We start from the raw sequence: 21,860 nt of genomic DNA, 5'->3' as shown, positions 1-21,860 counted from the left end.
ATATTTTTCTGTAAATACCAGGATAGCTTTTATTTCATTACCAAGACATATTTTTAAATGTCATATTTGTTGGTGTGTAATTACACAATTGTTGAATTTATTTGCCTTGTAAAAAGTGTTCATCACAATTGGATTTCTGCCATTAGGCAATGCTCTACAACAATTTGTATGTATGGCTGACAATTAAATACACACATTCTGGAATCATTTACCGAGGACTCTGATTGTGATAAGTTTTTCAGTGGTGTTTCTGCGGGCCCACCAGTACTTCATTACATGAAAACTTTTTAACAGATACATATATTCCTACATGTTTTAACCATTCATATGAAATTTAGTATTGAATGCTTAGGAACAATTTAAGATTACTGGTTAGGCTAACAGTACACTAGTTTGCAGAATGTTACAACAGCTGAACTGGAGTATTAATGTCAGATTAATGCTTCGAGAAACAAGCAAAAAATGTCCATGTGTGTTATTTTCTTAGTTTTAATAGAAATGTGTCAATTTGCATACAATAAAACTGTTATATACATGATTAAAACGTCTGTTTTATGATAAAACCTTGAGTTGATAAAAATCCTTTGCTGGAACATTTGGCACTAAACGTTAAGATCACGTAGAGGCCCTGCACTCTTACGCCGATCCTCGAAAAGTATGGAGCGTCTCTTTATGTTCTTTCTTCCTGGTATGACCTGTGTCAACAGAAAGTCAAATTGTTTACCGTTTTGCTATTAAGATGAATTTCCTGTAACATCTGAACATGCAGGAAGTAGCCAGGAAACATCTGTCCTATACACTCTAGCCTTTTAACTTGAGATAAAAATAGTCAAGCTCATGATTCCATGCCTAATAGAGACATACTGAAGAAATATTTTATTTTTATCATCTACCACCTTTGTGCTTTCTTTCATGGTCCATTAACAATTGAATTGATTTAGGTTATTCACCTAGTGTGAATACAAACAGATGCTCACATGTGGGCTGTTTTCTATGTCAGAAGAGCTGAAGTCGTGGTTATCATTTTCCTTGTCTGTATCTGGACTGTACATCATCTGCTGGGCAAATTTTTTCTTCAGAGCTTGAGCAATGAGGGAAGCTGGGTCTGACCGAGTATACTCAGGATCTGGCTGCTTCACCTTTAAGGGAGTACCACCGGGGGATCTAAAGAATAAAAGGGGGATCAGTTCCAGATATTGTCTTTATAGAACCAATGCAAAAACTTTTTAATTCACCCAAGATCAGATTGAAGCATCCCAAATCTTACACATGATCTAACCATTGCAATAGCTAGTGGCCCTGTTACTTTTGATAATCTGAGCTACACACAACTTAACTCTAGTGTCTGCATATAGATGCTGGGTGAATAATAGAAAAGTGACACCAAGATATACATGGCTGTATGACAAATGTGAGATTCCATTCCAAATTTCAACTGTTACCAAACTAACATATCTGTAGAGGTCACTAAAGTACAATATAGTACTGGTAACTGGTAATCCTAATTGAGCGTAAGCATAGGTGAGACACACCTTTGGATCGATCGCAGTTTGACTGAGCCTAGACCTTTCAGAACGTCTGTGAGGGACCCTTTCTCCTTCTCCCTACTGTTCTTGGGCTGAAAAATACACATCCATGCTATGTTCATACAATTCTTGTATGAATTCCATATAATATTTATTGCAGAACAGCACAGATCTACAGATGAGATCTACTTCTATGAGAATACTTACAGAAGTACATGTAACTGAAATCTGAAATTATAACCAGTGGAGTCAAGTTAAACTGTTACAAAATATATCAATGAAAGCTTGCAAAAATCTTAACCAATATCAAATACATGTATCCTTCAGTGATGCTATCACTAAAGTAATTCCACAAAAGGCCCATGGACATCTGACTGAAGACCTGTATATGACCAGAGACCAAATGGGCTTGAATCACTCACCTGTTCTACAGCTTAAACAGAATCCTGTGTCAGTTCATAAAGTCTAATTTTTTCAAACATGCTATCAACTGATACCATGACCCTGGACCTATTGCTTGTTGAAAAACGACATTATAAGTTCTCAACATGTTCGAATTGAGAGACCTTGAAAGTGGGTGAAAAGGTCAATAATTTGAAGAAATTTGGTTGCCCTTCTTCCAATTATGTTACAGAACCTTAATCAATAGCATAGACATTTTGGTCATTGAAAAGTTGTTTCAATACAATAACTCTTAAAAGTGGGTCTAGGTCATTCATTTTTCATTCAAGCTTTTTACTTTAAAAGCAGTGAAGGATGACCTATGATATCTAACCTTAATGATAAGGAGTTTAGGCACTTGCTTGTACACAAGCTTTTTGTTTCCTTTGTGGTCAAGGATGACCGTTCATGTTAACAATGAACATAAAAATTTAATCAGATGTAGAACTTGATGGTGTGATGCTATTGTGCGAATATTAACTGATTCTTATATGGGATTTCAGAGATATCTGGTGTATAAGTGGTCAAGGATGGCCTTTAAGATTTAACCCTAACTGATGACCACTAAAATCTACATGGTGTAGACCAAGATGGTGTAAATATTAAATCAATCTGCTAAAGGGTTCATGTGATATCTTGTACACAAGATTCACAAAGATTTGACTATTCAATTTTTACATGTAACTAAATTGACCTAGTATCGGTCAGATCCACTTCATATTGGAATTTCAGCTATGTAATTTTTTTTCCTTCTTTTTTACGTATTCAGTTTGGCTTATTACATCTGAGGAGATAAGATTATTGAAAGATGTACAGCTTCATGGTTCATCTTATGACCGAAAATTAAAAATAACATTTGCACAAAGCAGTCAGAGTAAATCAGTTCTTTTAGGCTTCTGTGAAGAATGGAATACTAATGATAAGACCTAATTTCTGTTTTGAAATAAGAAACATTAACATAAGTAGTTGGTATCTTACATTGATCTTATCAGCCAGAGCTGTGGGCTGAAGTGGTGTTGAGATGGCCTGCGGACTATGGGACCTTGGAGTGACAGGAGCTGCAGGCGGAGGAGGGGGCATGGGCACCCCCCAGCTGACAGGAGGTGGTGGAAGACATTCTGCAAGGGAGTCTGGGGGCAAGGGTTCATATTGGGGTGGTGGAGGAGGAAGGGGTGGGGTAAACATTTCCAATGTTGCTCCTGAAGGTGTTGAAATAGGGGTAGCACTATTTTCTGTTGGTGTGGCACACACACTTGAAGATACTGCTGGAGAGAAAGAAGAAATATTTACACTGACGTTAAATAACAATCCTACAAAAACAATGTGTGTTGCTGTAATCACTCTGAAATCAAAAAAAGAAAAAAGAACACTAACAAGAGGCCCATGGGCCTTAACAGTCATCTGACATAAAATACAAGATTTCAAATTCTGAACTTATTTCACCTGGATTTAAGAATCAAGGGCACTCAGCCACCACACTGAAAGTGGGTTAAGGTTATTCCTTCATCCCAGCATGCTACAGGCCAAATATCATCACCCTGGGTGTTCTGGTTATTCAGAGGATGTTTGAAGTAACAAACTTTGGTCCATGCTATGTCATGATCATTACATGCAAGTTTTGGCTCAATCGCACAGTTGGAACTTGAGAAGAAGTCGAAAATGTGTTTTCAAGATGGCGGCCATCTTGGATTTCGGACCAACCCGAAATTAACAAACTTTGGTCAGTGCCATGTCATGATCATTTCATGCAAGATTTGGCTCAATTGCATCATGAATGAAAAATCTTTTGCTCATGTAAATTCTTTCAAAGTGAGTGTTTACCTTGAGATTTATTCACTTGTTCTTGCATCAGTACAAGCATAGCCATCTGCTTTCTCAAAGCTGTTAACTCATCCTCCATAGCTGTGATCTTTTGGATAGCAGCTGGATCACACGAGGACACCATGGAGACTGAGCTAATCATGGTGGAGTTCATGGGAGAGCGAACACCTTCATTCCGTAGCATGAAATCATTATCAAAATCGTCAGAAGTATCACAGTCATCAACCTCATCCTTCTTTTGTGCTCTGGAAAGATTCCAGTCATTATAAAAGTATAAATTAATTCATAATGATACATTTGTTTCAGTATTTGACAACTTTAATCTTCAGATAAAAAGTTGATTTTATAATGCACTGGATTAGACACTAACAATTGCCTGGCTGTCTGGGGAAGGTCAGACCTTATTGCAGGCATAAATCAGCTACGTCTGTGGCTTCTACGATCAGGCAGGTTGAAAATTTTAGTTACTGGTGGTTGTCAAATTTGATGTGAAATTCATGTAATTATTATCGAGATAGAAATAACACATATACTTGAAATACTTATAAGTAAATGTGTCACAAACTGTCTTAATAATTTTTGTCATGTTTTAAGAGCAGCAAAGGTTCAGATAACCAAACACTACCTTATACTGAAAATCAATCATATTTTGCATTACATTTATTTTCACTTTAATATGTGTGGAGAATGAATCATGAATTTAAATCTATCACAATTATTTGCATGAAAATAACTCTGTATGGCATCCATGATGAGTTGGTTACCAATTTCTTAGCTTTGAAGTTCTTGCCTCTACTAGCTCATTATTCATGAATTTAATGGCATTTCTCGATCAGCATTTGCAAAATCAACAATTTGTCTAAAGAGGTATTCAAGAAATAAAGTATTTGTGAAATCTAAGTGATTTACAGTAAATAGAAAAGAGTGGCATAAAAGCAGTAGTATAACAGAGAAGATACTAAAAATTAATCCCAAAGGAGGAGGATTATCCATGGATATCATTTGATGAATGATTTGATGACGTCTGACCAGATGTTGGAATCATACAGAAAGACTCCAGATGCCAGACTTAACAACAGCTCTGATAGCTCTTGTTTTTTTCATATAGACTTGATCATTGCTTTCTTCAGGTTACATGATATCCATTTTTATTAATTTGACAAGTGAAATTATCATTTTAGCATGCAACTTTAGGTGATCAGCAGCCCAACTAAACAAGTAATGGAAAATAGTTATTGTAATCATAACATTCTATTGGCAAATCCTTCACAGATGTGATCCTGATACAGTTGTTCCTGAAATCCTATACAGCTACATCATTCTGATACCGTCTTCATCTACCTTGATTACTCTTATAATTCTTCCCTAAATCATCTTATCTCCTTCACTCCGACACACTTGTCTCCTAAATCCTCTACCTACCTTAATCTGATAAAATTTCCCAAATCCTCAACCTACCAAAATCCGATACATTTTCCCCCTAAATCCTCTACCTACCTTAATCTGATAAAATTTTCTCCTTAATCCTCTACCTACCTTACTCTGATACAGTTGTCCCCTAAATCTTCCTCCACCCACATCAGATCAGCTTGTGAGGATGACACAGTGCTTGTCAAGGACAGCAATGATATATCACTGTCACAACTCTCATGACGTTGTCGATGACGCAGTAAATGACTCTGGCAATAAATAGTGTATGCGTGATGAATAAATTGCCACCAAATAAAAAAATGGTACTATAATGAAAGTTGCAAATGCAAGATCATCTGAAAATTTTTTCAAATAACTTGGGTCATATAGGACATGTACACTGCCCATTAATGAAGAATTAGCTCCTCAACTAAGGCTGTAATCCACTTCCTTATATAGCAAAGCCAATAAGCAAAGTCTAAATTTCTATAACTTACTTGTATTTTGAGCCTTTTTGCTGGGCGCAGTGGTAACCTGGTGCCAATGATCCTGACTAAACTTTGGTGGCGTATATCAGATCTCCAATGGTTCCACCTGCTGTACATCCTAACACGTGGCTCAGTAATGGATTGGTGCCATTTTGTCACAATTGCTCTGTTCATGTGAAGAAGGGCTCGTCTTGATCGGGTATTCAGAGAACCAAGGAATTCAGACTGAAACAGAAATCAAAGACTCTACAAAGGTTTGCATGTTATATACAGTTATTTAAGATAATATCTATACATAATATGTCAATGTGCAAATTACCATAACACTGAGTCAAACAGTAGAAAATCTCTATATGTCAATGTGAAATAACCATAACACAAAGTCAAACAATAGAAAATCTCTACACATCAATGTAAAATTACCATAACACTGAGTCAAACAATAGAAAATCTCTACACATCAATGTAAAATTACCATAATACTGAGTCAAACAGTAGAAAATCTCTACATATCAATATAGAAATACCATAACACTGAGTCAAACAATAGAAAATCTCTACATATCAATATAGAAATACCATAACACTGAGTCAAACAGTAGAAAATCTCTACATATCAATGTAAAGTTACAATAACGCTGAGCTTAACTGCAGAAAATGTATACACATTGATGTAAAATTACCAAAACACTGAGTCAAACAACAGAAAATCTACATCCAATCAATCAAGGCATGAAAGAGGAGCAGAATTTTAAAGTAAAATATTGTCCAACTTTCCCCTTTTACAGTCTCCATGTCCCTAGGGGTTGAATGATGATACATGTATATATTTTTTTTATGGTGATGATACAAATTTTGACCAATCAGATCAGTGCTATCTATCAAATGTATTGGGTGGTCGGGGTGGCGCAGTGGTAGCGCACTCGCCTTTCACCTATCCGACCGGGGTTCGATTCCCGGAACGGATGTGAAAAGGTAAGGGGTCACCTACCCGACCACGTGGGTTTTCCCCAGGTACTCCGGTTTCCTCCCACAATAAGACCCCTCGCGCGCTTACATCCGGGCCAACAAGAGTGATTAGTATAAGTTGACATAACTTGTTTCGCAATTGTTGTAAAATAAATAAAGTTTATATATATATATCAAATGTATTGACATTTGATGATTTCCTTGCTCGGATACAACATCTTTGCTTGCTATTTCAAGTGTCATACCAATAGACACAACCATGACAAGACAAGATTGACATTATGTCAGATTTGAGGGAAACATAAACCCTCTAAGTCAGAGAGTGACCTCTATCTGAGGTTGGATTTGGATGCTATTTCAACCTGTCAGACTTCTTTTCCAACATCCAACTCTATTTGTTCATTGATTCCTGCACATATGCATTTTGTTACATTTAAAATATTCACATATTATACATTTTGGTAAATTCTCTGTTCATTTCTCTCAGTTTATGACCAATCACTGATTGCCCATCATCTGAGAAATAGTAAATTACTTATCAGTCATGAAGTTCATATAGCATTTGCTCACCATATCATCCATGTCAATTCCAACATAATCTAAAACAACTCTCAGGATCTCAAAAAAATCTTCAATAACATCCATCCTTTATCCAGTTGATTATCTAGAAGAAAAAATGCATGTTTATTATTCTTACTTTAACTATTTCATAGTTAAAGCAATTAATACTTTACAGAATATGTATAGAGCTCCTCTTGTCAGAGCCTGCCATCATTTCAATTTAAAAAATTATAAAGAACATCATCACCATGAACTACATTTTCACCTGCTTCATTATGCAAGTTTTAAAAATTTTTCTCCTTCATCAAATGTTGTTTTACATGTTAAGTGCAGGGTAAGTTTTGGAAATTGCCAGAGGTATCAAAATTCGGAAAATTCAGTGAAGTTTGTTGTTTAAATTGGGGGAAAATTTGTGTCAAATCATTGTTTTATTCAATCACCTGTTCAGGAAAGACACAATTGACTGCACATTCCTAGTCCTTCCTGCTGCTCTAGCCAGTTATGCTGCAATAACAATGTTGTCACATTAAGAAAGTATTTGATTTGAGACATGCTTTTTCTGATTATTTGTATAAGTATGTATACCTTCATAAGGATGATGGTTAAGTTGTTCTTGTTATTGAGCCTTTCAAGCAAGTCATATATTTTAACCTAACATTTTTTATAGTACACTTTAGCCAATACAAGTATTTTAAAGTGATCTTTTAGCTATAGTTGCTCTGTTTCATGAAACAGTCTAAGTGAAGGTATCACAAGGGCTTCCAGTGTTGATGTTTTTAAGAATTTTTTACAACCAGTAGGCTATATGAAACAGTACCTGTTTGTCTGTGATAATTTTAATTGTATATACTTTACATTGTTCTATGAACGGTTGACTTGTAACTTTTTATTGTCTTATTAAACTTGTACATACATATGTCGGCACTCGACAGCAGGGCCATATTGTAAACTATATTTTGTCTAAATATGTCACCCTGTCCAAATAAGAGATATTATCCTTTCTAAATATAACATTCAAGTAAGTTCAGAATGTAATTCTATTGAATTCATGCACGTGCTTAACTACAGCAAAAATACTTGTGGAAGGCGTATTTCGAAAATGGCAGCACTAGCACCAGTTGCAGGATAAAGCTACATAATTGTGCGTATAGGAGTTCTACGGATACTCCAGCGGATTAGGACATGTTACGTGTTTGATTGGGGCAGTTCGTTTATGAAAAAATGCCTAACTACACAGATCAAAATTTGCTTTCTGACCTGCCTCCATAAATCGTTTAAAGATCTGTTAGGCCTATAATATTGTGTTTGTCCGTCACTGTTTTTGTCGACTAACCTAGTCTCACTAGCCTGTCAACAATGGCTGTTCTTGGCAAAATGTATATTGCCTTATGCATCTGACAATAAACTATTTACATAAGAACAGAAATTCACAGTATCGTAATACCATGACCAAGTCATGTAAATGAAATAAATCTAAATTGTCCTCTGACATAACACCCGTACCATGCCATGCACCTTTTCACTGCAGCCGCCATTCGTTTGAATGTACTTCCGTTTCCCGACATACAATTAGAATTGTCCAATCGCAAGAAACGATTCAAAATATTATCCAATCAAATGTAAATACGATTGGTGGTAAATTCAACCTTATTTCCGGTCACCATACTATTTTTTCAACAACAAAAATCAGGAAAGTAAACAGGTAAAGACACCATTAAGTGGATTTGCTGCATAACTTGATTTATTATACAACATAAATTAATTGATGTCCTACTTTACTGCTACGCGCATAATTAATTTGTCATAGGTGATCGCCACACTGTTCGTGCTAGCTGCCGAGGGCGAGGAGGTTTTGTATCCTACACAATTTATATCAATATCTGATATATATATATATATATATATATATATAGGAAAGCGTTAATAAACAAAACGCCCTTCACATGACTAGGACTTGAACTAAAGATCATTCGACATGTTGCCAAAAAACGCTACCGCTTGACTTCATATTAAGGCCAACTCCCAACTAGCCAAGCCTCAAATTCTAAGCTTCCACTGTAATAATAGGCGAATCCTATTTGGGATTCCTCCTCGGGACTCACTTAAATCGGACTCGGCGAGGGACGTTGTCAAACGTCCGATATAAAAGAGTCTTAAAGGGGAATACCAAATGGGATTAAGTTAACACTAGTACGTCCTTCACAAATCTCATCATAAGAATTTCGTAACCCATGGGAACTCGGGGACAATTAAAATTTCCTGGAGGGGGAGTACAATATAATAAATGTAATCCAGGGTTTTCCATAATTTTGTTAGTAGGTGGCTGTGTAGTGAAAGTAGGAGGCTGGCAAAGCCAGCCGAACCGAGCAGCAAGGTGGGGGTGGCCTGCCATGTACGTGTATTCGTGTACGGAACATTATTACGGAACTGGATTGGTGTAGGCGGCCAAATAATCAAAGTAGCTTGTCAAATTAGCCAGCGACCGGCTCTTAAAGAAAACCCTGGTAACAATTTATCTCAATGCCTCAGCTAGGATTCAAACCCAATCCGTGGCTTACTGGTCTGATACTCAACCAGTCGAGTTAAAGAGAAGTTCTCTGTAGCCGAGCGGTTATAACTGCTAGTATTTTACCAAGGTTACATACTCCCTCTCCAAGATATAACTTATCCTCAAGTTGCCAAGAGATTTGGCGGCCATTACGGTGCATGGCTAAATATTATTACCGAATCCCTAAATGGATGCCAATGTAACAGGAGTCATTTTATTTCATTGCCTCCGCTAGAATATGAACATAGGACCTCTGGCTTACTGGTCTGATACTCATCGGATTTGGCTGAAGAGAAGAGAAGTTCTCACTTGCCAAGCAGCTGCTAGTATTTTACCAGGGGGGACTGTAAGGGGTGACTACCTGTCATTTTATTTTGCTTTTTTTTCCTTAGTATTTCATCTCTTTTACCATTTTTCCCTTTTTTAACTTTCTCACAATTAGTACACTACGTACATCGGTGCTAGTACACATCAGACTGGTCGTTTGTCTGATGATGGTGACTATAATTGACATGTCACACTGAAATCTTCAGCTGGTTGTGTTATAAGGACTTTTATTCTACTTACAGATTAAAATTTTTATATAAACAATTACAATGATTAAAAGACAACTTATTTCCAACATTGGTTTGCTTTTTACACATATAATCCTTTAGATTCATAGACCCTTTGATTTGTTCACACTTAAATATTTAACATTTACATATCTACATTCCTTGGAAATGTCTTGTAATTTTTTTTCTTTTACAATTTTAGTTTGGCTCGTTTCTTACAGCTGTGAACATTTGATTAAAATCAATAGGGATCCATTTATGATGGATTGAGATGAAGACTTAAAGAAAAAAATACTGGTTTGTGTTTCAGAAGGACAAGATACAGAATGACTTCTTTGGAAACAATCACAGCCCTCAAGGGAATGGCCTCCGACCCAAAGAAGAGAAGTTTCCTTCTTAAGGTTTTCCCAGAATTTTAACATTTTAGTCAATAGAGGAGAATGATAGGGTCTAACTGATATACTTACAGGTAGATGGCATATGCTATAGGTCATTGAATATTTTTCTACTAGATCAAGTAATACCATATTGACAGAATGAAAGGTCCATTTTTTTATTATTGCCTTGTATATGTAATTATAAAATAAGATTATCTCAAAATTGAATAATCATCAATAAGTGTGTTGATTTTCTTATAAGGGCACAAAAGTTCTGAAACCTTTCAACAAGTAAAATGCTAGAACAAAAAAAATCACAAACTATCTTCCAAGACACATATCATATTGAGGGGTCCGTCTGGTCTGGACGTTCCAAATGTAGAAACATGGAGTCCATATATTACGTATCAACTGACCTGTATGTGATGCCCTCTTATCCAAACAGAACAAGGGAAAATCTTGACTTATGTACAATTTACTTGGTAATAATTTTAGATAAATTAAAATAGTCAATCAGATTATGACATCAAATGATGAAAAGACAACTTGTTTCCACCACGTTTGCTTGTTTACATATTCTGTTTGATCTGATTTCATAGACCCTTTTATTTGTTCATGCAGTTGATATTATATGTTGTGATCTAATATCTACTTACGTTTACATTATTTTGGCTGCCATGTTTAAAATTGTGTGAATAATATGTAACTTCATATTCGTTGTATGGTAGAGAACAATATGTAATTCTGGAATGGTTTTCTTGGTCACGAGCTATAGATTACGACCCTTGGATTGAAAAAAATTGTATATTCCACTTTTGCAACAGATGTCATTAAGAAGATGAGCTTATTTCAGACAAAGGGATCTGATTCTTAGTAATTTTTGTATGCAGGATGTAACTTGTATTGGAGGTCTTGTCATGGTGTTGTCTAATCCAGATGTCAAGGTGGTCACAGTTGCACTTGAGGTATGTAGCAAGCGTCAGTAGAGCTTTTTTTCTACCATTCAGAACTCAGCTGTTTTACAAATTTAATTGGATTTGAATCATTTATATTGGAAAATTGCTTTTTTGGGCATGATTTGTTTAACTACCATTTGAAATAATGAAAACTTGGTTAGATCTATTGCAATATAGGATGACAGTTTGATAGTATGCAAGGAACTAATGGGTAGGGCCAAAAGGGGTAAAAAATCTTCTACTCAAGACCCAGCTATGGTAATATCATATGCACTTTATGGATAGAAAGGTCTTCTATACGGAAATTATGAATTTTATTTACCCTTAGGTTTTCACATTTCACCTCAGGGAAGAAATAAATTTTAATGTAGTTATAAAGAAAAATTACATTTTGAGGATGTTTTGTTTAATTTCCATTGGAAATACAAATTTGGTTAGAATTATAAATGTGGGATAGCAGTTAATGTTATATACATTTTTTATTTGCATTACTTGTACGATGTAGTTAAAATTATCATAATTTGTGAAGAAGCTGGTTATTGTGACATATCTCATAGCAACTCATTTACAACTCATTGTAAGTGTTAAGATTCTCAGGCCTCTTGTTTCATCTTGTAAGAAGATCCTTCTCCTGGTTTTCAACAAGTTCCATATACCATGTTAGACTTTATTATAATTACATAAAGTTATGCTTTCTTTGTGCCAATTTCTTTTAACAATGTTGGCTTTATTTCTGTATTGCCTATTCATTTTGATACAATAACATACCAGTGTATATAATCAGTAATGTACATGTATTTTTATTTGGCATACGTGACAAGCATTCACTGTTCCATCTGAAAAATCTTTTCAGATTCCATAAACTATTTTGAATTATTGTTTGACTTTAACATTATAGCATTGCTAACTCAAAACCATCATTTTGAAACGAAACCCACACTACAACTTTAATGGGAGATAATTATTGATTGCTATGATTCAGTTTCGCAATGATGTGAACCTCACTGAGTTTTTGTGGGAATTTTTCTTTTATAAAGTCTTGTATATAATAATAACCATGTTCAGTATCATGATATAAATGTTTTAGACTTTTTTGTTCCTGGTGATAAATTAACTATAATTTCTGTTTTAGACTTTGCTTTTGTTGGCTGATAGATCGGACCACAGAACAACATTGAGAGATTTTATTGGAATGACTGACCAACTAGAGACCATCATCAGGAGGTATTTTTAGGTCTTTTTATGATCTATTTCTACGAGAAATGATTAGTGGAAACAGTACACTGGCAATGGATCATATTTGTAGTTTTATTTTGTTGGGATTAAATCTTGTTCTTTACACATTGAGACAAAATTCTTTACATTGTATTCTGTGGATTTAGTATTTCATACTTTTTGGGATGAGCATTTTAGACAATTTATGTATATATTATCAATGTACTCATTGTAACTGATCAGCAAATGTTTATAGTGACTGTCCCTATTTAACTGTAAATTGACCTGTCTCATTTATGATGACTTCAAACATGTTTATGTAATTGTATTTGATTTGTGCTGAAAAGAATTGTGCCTGTATGTTCTTACTTCCACCTTATTCACTTCAAATATACACTGGTACATGTATTCATAAGGTTCAAATTTTATCCAGATTGCATTTTAATTAGTAGTTTCTCTAAAATCGTGAAATTTTATGCTTTTAAAATACCATGCACATGTGTTGTGTTTTTTTTGTATACAATATTTTATGAAGTCTATCTATTCTTATGATAGGGGAATCAAATTTAAAATTAAGCTTACTATGGCAGAGCTAAATGTTTTGTACTCATACACTGGTGGAGTATTCAAATAATGCAGTAGATTCATTTTTGTTACACAATGCTTTGTAGATCTTCTTATGACCAAAAAGCTGCAAGCTTAGCAGAAAAGCTCTACGTGACCCTGACACAAGTTGATCTACAAACACCGCTGAAAGATACTCTCAACAAATCTTCAATATCCGGACAATCAAGGTCAGTATCATAATAAATCACATAGTAATAAGACGCAAACAGGTTATTTTCTGTCAGTACAGTGACTAGATGCAAACAGGCCCTTTTCTGCCAGTCAAAGTAACCAGGGGCAAACTGATCCTATTCTGCCAGTCAAAGTAATTAGAGGAGGCAAAGATGAAGTTAGATGTCCCACTGTATAGTTTATGGTCTGTATTATATAAGTTATGGGTGCAAGGTTAGATGTCCCACTGTTTAGTTTATAGTCTGTATTATATAAGTGATGGGTGCAAGGTTAGATGTCCAACAGTATTGGTTATAGTCTGTATTATGTAAGTCATCTTATATATGTGTAATACTATCGTTGTTTCAGTAAAAAAAATAGCACTTCTAAGAACAACCGAAGTGTGCTAAATGGAAAGTCTAAACACATTGTGTTACAGATCCGAGGACTCATTGATAAGGTAGGCAAAATAAGGAGAGACTCATTTTCTACATTATATCGTTAATTTGAAGTTAAGATAGATGTTAAGAGAGCTTGGTTGTCTTAATGAATTGTATATAATACCTTAACATCATTCTTGAACACAAACCCCCAACAAGAACGGAATCCTGGTCACTTCACTTATGAAATACAAGACACAATGTTTATTTTGCAATAGAAGATCCTGAAAAACACACAGAGATACAGATCAAAGTTTTTGGTTAGCATGAGAAGGGCTGATATTTTTTTCAAGCAAATGAAGCATATGTGTACATTTATCCTTTCGGTTTAAAACTTCTGTACCCAATGAAAGTAATTTCTGAAAAATTACAGTTTAAAAGCATATGCATCATTTTTATTTAGCATTTGTGATTGATTAGTACTGAAATGATAATTCTCCGACATAATTTAGGAATTGTAATGCCTAGAATGCTTTTTTATGAATTGATTGAAAAGGCTGACCGAGAACTGGTGATGCGACTGATCCTTCAAGTCAAAGGAGTTGTCAGTATTACATTTGATCTCAACAAGAAGAGGTGCATCCTGAGGACCAGACAGGACACCAAACCAGAGGTAGACCATCTTGTGTAACTGTATTCTCATACTCCTTCAATGTTGTATCCATTGGTTCAATAGTTGTGTATATCTCCACATAAAATACATCAGATCAATAATATATTAGTCAGTTACATGGAGATTTTTCATTGTTTTTATCCATTAGAGTTCACTTAATCCAGGCAGTTTTATTGTATATCTGATAACATCAGCTCAGGTAGTACATGCATCCTTCACGTATCAACTACATGATGTAAGAGGTTTTTTCTCTCTTTCAGACTTTAGTACAGGCTATTGCTAAATCACAAACAATGACTGCTCAGCAAGTCATTAAAGATGATAACGGTGAAGAGGTAAGTCTTCCACTACTGTAAAAAGGTTTTGGAAATCTAGATTTGAGATAGATATCAGCAAATTGGAACTTTCACATCAGTTTTTATTCCTACAATTACAAAACATCATAGGATAAGAGAGGAAACAGGCCATTATTGTCAGTCATCTATCAACAGTTTCTCACAGTAAATATATCAGTCCTGAACGTCTGATCAGAGCAGGGAAATAATTCTGTGATTTAAACACGCCATTATTGTCAGTCATCTATCAACAGTTTCTCACAGTAAATATATCAGTCCTGAAAGTCTGATCAGAGCAGGGAAATAATATTTTGATTAAACACGCCATTATTGTCAGTCATTTATCAACAGTTTCTCACAGTAAATATATCAGTCCTAAAAGTCTGATCCGAGCAGGGAAATAATATTGTGATTTAAACACGCCATTATTGTCAGTCATCTATCAACAGTTTCTCACAGTAAATATATCAGTCCTGAATGTCTGATCAGAGCAGGGAAATAATTCTGTGATTTAAACACGCCATTATTGTCAGTCATCTATCAACAGTTTCTCACAGTAAATATATCAGTCCTGAAAGTCTGATCCGAGCAGGGAAATAATATTGTGATTTAAACACGCCATTATTGTCAGTCATCTATCAACAGTTTCTCACAGTAAATATATCAGTCCTGAATGTCTGATCAGAGCAGGGAAATAATTCTGTGATTTAAACACGCCATTATTGTCAGTCATCTATCAACAGTTTCTCACAGTAAATGTATCAGTCCTGAACGTCTGATCAGAGCAGGGAAATAATACTGTGATTTAAACTAAAGGTATGGTTCCCTTTGAAGGGAGAAGACATTTCAAATTAAAGAGAGATCTGCTCTTAAAAGAATGGCGTATTTCTGGGCCAAGAATGGGATCTCACTAGAGCAGAGTAGTAGGGCTCAATATATGGATTAATCTGTAGATAGAAGTGTACTAATTATATTCCTGGTTGAAGGAGGTTCACTCCTTCATATATTTAGGATATACTGTAAACATACTTAATTTGGTGCAATCTAATTTTAGTACATTATAACTTTTGTGGCAAATTGCTGTTATAATGAATTAGCACAACTACAAAATTTGCTTTATAATCACCACAAAAAGTGCTGAAATAAGATTACCACTAACATGCGTATGTTTACACAAGATTGGCGGTGAGTCTATATCTCCTCCAATTGATATTTTATATCAATGTTTTAAAACTGCTTGCAGATGCTGCTATCGTTTGGGTCACATCATCAGGACATGGACAAGGAAAACACAACCTTACCAGACTATCTACCTGATGAAGTGGACAGTCCCACCCATGATGGCAAGACAATGGCTCGTGTGGGGAAAGATGGTGACAACAAATCCTCTGGATGGCTTAGTACGGCAGCTAACTTTCTCACCAACTCGTTCTACTGGTGAAGTCTGACTAGTTAAATCTGTGTCGATTGTTAGTGCTATTTTAGTGACAGAGGTTGCTGTGCTACATAATACCTTGTGAAAGGGCAATTCCAGATATTGCCATACTGGACCAAAATTATGATTAAAACTCCTATGTACAATTTTACATAATGTTCAAATTTAAACCAAAATTAAACTTGATAAATGGTAAAAGTTTTCATGAATACTTTGCCTGAGACTGACATGTAATTCCCAGTATAGGTTGATGAAAGGAAGAATATTGGAGTGATGATTATTCCACCCTTTATCAATACTGTACACAATTATGTGTGTTATGAAGAACTTCTCTGGCAATACTTAAAATTTCAGTCTTAGCTGTTTCTTGTAAATTTGGTTTTTATCTTCTTGGTTTAAATACTCACTTTTATTTGCATTTTCATTCGCAAATTTTTATCCAGTACTTTTGCCAAACAGGGAGGAAATTTAATTGAAATATAAATTATGATATTTTACACAAAACATAATGTAGTGATGATTGCTGTGATTCACGGTGATGACAAGACCAAAATGTGCAAAGAATGATAATGGCAGCTTTATACTGAACAACAGATACACAAGGTCTTCATAGATCAATACAAATAACTCTAGACAGAGATGTGACATGTACATCTTATATCTCTAGTTCACCTGTAACTCTAGATGGAGATGTGACATGTACATCTTATATCTCTAGTTCACCTGTAACTCTAGACAGCGATGTGACATGTACATCTTATATCTCTAGTTCACCTGTAACTCTAGACAGCGATGTGACATGTACATCTTATATCTCTAGTTCACCTGTAACTCTAGACGGAGATGTGACATGTACATCTTATATCTCTAGTTCACCTGTAACTCTAGACAGAGATGTGACATGTACATCTTATATCTCTAGTTCACCTGTAACTCTAGACAGAGATGTGACATGTACATCTTATATCTCTAGTTCACCTGTAACTCTAGACAGAGATGTGACATGTACATCTTATATCTCTAGTTCACCTGTAACTCTAGACGGAGATGTGACATGTACATCTTATATCTCTAGTTCACCTGTAACTCTAGATGGAGATGTAACTGTACAAATCTTTTGTCTGTATTCATCTGTAGCGATATAGATTGTATACATTTTGCACCCTCCTTCCATACATTGTAGTATCGACACCAAGATTTTTTTCTCTCTTTTCTTTTCAATACTTGTTATGTACACAACATCTATATACTGTGTGTATATTTAGTGAGATTGTGTCAGGAATTTGACGTTCTAATCAGAAGATACCTGTGTCTAAATGTTATGTTTATTTTCCAAATTGGGACTTTGTATGTGTGAAGTTGACTGAGAAGAGTGTATGTTTTGAGTTTAATGTGTTATGTGAATCATTAAGATTCAGAAAGTGAATATTTTATTAATAAATTTTGACATTGATGAAAATCTATGTATTTCCTTACTGTTTTTTGCTTTTATGAGAATCCAGTTGTCTAACAAATAAAGCTGAATCTTGGAGGGAATGCCAAGTGCATGAATCTGACCAGTTCTTGGAATTAAGAAGTTAATTTTAATCCAATTCATAATTCATATATCATAAATGTGATCTTGAAAACTCATTTGTATCTGAATTTTCTGATGTTCTACACAGTACTGCTGTCAAACTTTCCTTTTATTTTGGAGCCAATTTGATATAGAAAAAAAAACATCCACTATAGACACTATCTCTTATGTCTACTAAAATATATTTTCCATTGATGCTGAAGAACTGTAAATTGTCAAATGCTTTATTTTGCATTTCATTTAAAATATAGTTTGACTGAGTTGGCCTCAGTTGATCTCCTCAGTTCTTGTGAATAGTTGCCTCTCTTATAGCTTACCTCTTAAACAACATTTCAAATACGAAGAAGTGCAGGGTCATGATACTGGGCAGGCAGCATGCAGAGATGAAGGGCTTTGTTGTTATAAATAATCTTGACTTTCTTTCAAGGTCACAGAAATTAGAATTTAAATATATATATAATTACTTTTCTCAATGATGACTTACTCACTGTCTTGATATTTACTACCGATGAAGGGAAGGTGTGAACGACACACTTACTATAGTATTGAACAAAGTATTGATACTATTGTATTGAAGTATTCAAATAATCGAGTCAAGTATACAACGACCTCTGTGATTGGTCGGGGGCGGAGTTTAGACAACCTGAATAGTTGATCTGACACCCAATTTGTTCCGGTAGGCGGAGTTAATGTACACTACCAGTTACATAACAATTACTAAGTAATCGCTGGAAAAATGTCCGACGACGGCAACAGTACGCAAAATTTTCTTCAACGGAATTATGTCCGATACGAACGATATGGGGAATCCTGTTTTTGTACAAGGCGATGTGGTTGTGATGGATAATTGTGGATTCCATCACCATAGACAGGGAGAGCGCATTTTAAGAAATATGCTGAAAGAATATGGCGTGTCCCTGGTTTTTCAACCGCCTCATTCCCCGGAATACAACGTAACTGAATATGTATTCATTGTCATGAGACAGAGGCTTCGGGCAAATACCCGACTTGTGTCAGAATTTCTGGAACTTGCAGTAGTAAATGCTCTAGATATTCCGCCCAACCAACTTCAAAGTTTTTTCACATGTTGCGGATATGTATAATTTTACGATATATGGAAAGATAAAAAATGAAATAAAAAATATATGGGACCACAGAATTCCTTTATTTTTTAATGCAGTATGAATTATCGGCATATATCAGGAGGTCCCAGGTAATTCGTAATTCTTTGTTACATATAATAGAGCTTGGGCTTAAACCGAAATATTTTGAGCCAACCCTCCCCCCCCCCCCCTTTCAAAAAAATAAATAAATAAAACTAGTACAGAATGACTATATGACTATATTCACTGTTAAGATGTTATGAATTCTCCGGTCCCAGTGATCTAACCTGTTGATATATCTTTTGTACGTAAATTAGTTTAGTACTGAGTAACTTTCGTTTTCTCGTTGTACCATCGATGGAAAAGCAAGGTATCATTGGGTGTAGAACGAAACAAATGGGACAACCCAATTAGGTCTGATCTGAAGCCACCTGTGACTTGGACTCTTCCAATTAACCTCTCGCGACAGTCGAGTGTTTGTAAAATGCCGATGTCTGCACAGTATTTTTTCACCTGGCTCCACCCACAATCGATCTAGACTTGGCTCTGCCAATCAGAGAGCTTGTTGCATAAATTTAAGGAATTCGATTGGTGAAGTACTTCAGTACAATACTATCAATACTTTGTTCAGTACTACAGTACTTGAAACGTTCACACCTTCCCTTCATCGGTAGTAATCAATAGTATACTGGGATGAATGACTTTCAGGTTTGTTTAAATACAAATTAATTTGACCTACTCCAAGGTCACAGAGATAAATTATGTCATACTTTCAAACAACCTGTTTGTGATAACTTGAGTTTCATAATTTCAGTTGTAACAAACATGTATATACATATACTACAGACAACAAGTTTAGGATAAACATAAACGTTATTCAAATTAATTCTTTTCTTGCTCATATGGACCAGAGGTAAAGCTACATAAAATCTGAGAGTATTAGTAATAAGAACTTTGTTATTGTCATATTACTGTGATCCCAAGAAATCCGTCAAAAGATCTAAAGAGGTTAGATATAAGATTGGGGAGATTGGTCAGATGATGTTGGTAGTTTTGTCAGAAGATCCAAGGAGATTGATCATAACATCTGAGGAGTTTGTCAATAAGATTTCAGAGAGAACAGTCAGAGCATTTGAGGATATAGGATCTTAGGGAGTTGGTCAAAAGATTTTGGGATTTCTGGTCATAAGATTAAGAGGAGTTTTCATGAACAAATTATATGGTCAATGCAGTACTTTTCAAGAAAAAATAAAAACACAGTTGCCAGAACAGAGATCGAAGAAGATCTTGGCAGTCATCATTGTATTATCTGTATTGTTTTGTTGTGAGTAGGATCTTTTCCATTCTTTTCTCTTCTGTTGTTCTGTTTATGATGAATTGTCTTGTCTTTCTCAAGAAAAAGCATTAACAGACCTTAAATTAAACCAATATGAAATTTTAAGATAATCTTTTGAGTATCCCATGAAACAGTGAAATAATTTTGATTGTAAAAGTCCAAGATGGCCACCTCTTGGCCATCTTGTTTTTCAAGCATGTTTCTCAAATAATACACAACTAGGGACTACATGGAGTCACCATGATAATGTTTAAGAGAAAGGCCCATCAATAACTTCTACAGAAATATGATGTAGCTATAACAAATTATAATCGCCAAGGTCCATGATGGCTGACTGGCGGCCATTTTGTTTTCCGATCACTCTCAGAATTACAAAAACCTAGGAACCAAGGGTGTCGCCATGTTGATATTTATTAAGAGATCCATCAAGATCTTCTACAGAAACAGCCATAATAAATTCTGACTGTCAAAATCCAACATGATTGGCCATTTTGTTTTTGTGATTTTGATAAATCAAAAACGAGGCTGCACAGGGGAGTCTATAGATGGATCCCAAAAGCTATAGCAAACTTAAACTCAAAGTTCAAGATGACTGCCTATCTTTTTCAAAAATGATCTTGTAAAATTAAAAGAGCCTTTATATGAAATTTGAGTAGGATCTATTGAGTACTTATTAAGAAATAGCGATAACAAACTTCAACTTTCAAATTTCAATATGTCGGCCATTTTTTTTATCAGTCTGAAACTTAATCAACAAGAAGAGACCAGCAGGGAATACTGATGAAATTTTAAAATGATAGTAACAGTTTACCTCCTTGGAGGCAAGATTATAGGATCTCAACCCGAGCGGACTGATTAAATTCCCGAACACGAGGCTTGTCGAGTGCAACTTAAAACATATATATAAACAAAATATTAGCATTGCAACTAAACTTCCAAATCACAATTACTAACGTTTTCAAGCCTTGTGTTTCTCTTATTTGAATCGTATTAACCGCAAATAGCTTTCTAAATAGAATTCTTAATACACGTTTTAAAAATCGAACTTTATGTCGGCATTCTGATTGAATTACATATCATAATTACACATTACGCTATAACTTAATGTGTAATTATGGTCTCTATTTTTAGTCGGATTGGTATACTAGTTTCAGCATTTTATTTTCTGGTATCAATCTTTTTCTTAAAATAAAAAGAATATTTCTAATTTTAATATATCAAATAAAAATAATTTTCTGATAACCGAAATGCAAGAACTGTTTCTATAAATCGAAATTAAGATTTTTAAATCAAGAAGTTTTATATAAGACTGAATTATTGATGTCAGAAGATGTGCCCTTTTAAATTGTGAGAGCTGATAGGTAGAAGATCGGTGAGTG

At 34.9% G+C, this 21,860-nt stretch overlaps 2 protein-coding genes across 2 annotated transcripts; one reads left to right on the top strand and one right to left on the bottom strand.

Annotated features, from left to right (window-relative positions):
• Positions 1-477: 477 nt before the first annotated feature.
• Positions 478-7,300, bottom strand: LOC132557642 (mitochondrial fission regulator 2-like). The gene is made up of 8 exons (XM_060222163.1): positions 7,226-7,300; positions 5,696-5,911; positions 5,325-5,467; positions 3,789-4,033; positions 2,946-3,232; positions 1,533-1,618; positions 978-1,164; positions 478-695 (listed from the first exon to the last, which is right to left on the bottom strand). Exons 1-8 carry the CDS (start codon positions 7,298-7,300, stop codon positions 603-605), a joined length of 1,332 nt encoding a protein of 443 aa, XP_060078146.1. The 3' UTR covers positions 478-602.
• A 3,344-nt stretch (positions 7,301-10,644) lies between these two features.
• On the top strand, positions 10,645-16,924 carry LOC132557694 (armadillo repeat-containing protein 1-like). The gene is made up of 8 exons (XM_060222215.1): positions 10,645-10,719; positions 11,586-11,660; positions 12,784-12,875; positions 13,538-13,660; positions 14,013-14,103; positions 14,580-14,696; positions 14,957-15,031; positions 16,275-16,924. Exons 1-8 carry the CDS (start codon positions 10,645-10,647, stop codon positions 16,470-16,472), a joined length of 846 nt encoding a protein of 281 aa, XP_060078198.1. The 3' UTR covers positions 16,473-16,924.
• The last annotated feature ends 4,936 nt before the right edge of the window (positions 16,925-21,860 follow it).

Source organism: Ylistrum balloti, unplaced genomic scaffold (genome assembly GCF_031769215.1).
Source record: "Ylistrum balloti isolate Yb309-2 unplaced genomic scaffold, AGI_CSIRO_Ybal_v1 Utg370706, whole genome shotgun sequence".
Taxonomy (NCBI): Eukaryota; Metazoa; Mollusca; class Bivalvia; order Pectinida; family Pectinidae; genus Ylistrum; species Ylistrum balloti.
This window is presented reverse-complemented; position numbering and strand designations above follow the sequence as displayed.

Bases quoted from the DNA above. Each gene is read 5' to 3' on its own strand.
- LOC132557642 (XM_060222163.1), bottom strand. From the start codon at position 7,300: ATGGATGTTATTGAAGATTTTTTTGAGATCCTGAGAGTTGTTTTAGAT. The intron at 5,912-7,225 runs GTGAGCAAATGC...TTTCTGTTTCAG, and splicing joins GAATTGACATGGATGATATG to TCTGAATTCCTTGGTTCTCT. The intron at 696-977 runs GTGAGCATCTGT...CTGTTGACACAG, and splicing joins ACATAGAAAACAGCCCACAT to GTCATACCAGGAAGAAAGAA.
- LOC132557694 (XM_060222215.1), top strand. From the start codon at position 10,645: ATGACTTCTTTGGAAACAATCACAGCCCTCAAGGGAATGGCCTCCGAC. The intron at 12,876-13,537 runs GTATTTTTAGGT...AATGCTTTGTAG, and splicing joins CTAGAGACCATCATCAGGAG to ATCTTCTTATGACCAAAAAG. The intron at 14,697-14,956 runs GTAGACCATCTT...TCTCTCTTTCAG, and splicing joins GACAGGACACCAAACCAGAG to ACTTTAGTACAGGCTATTGC.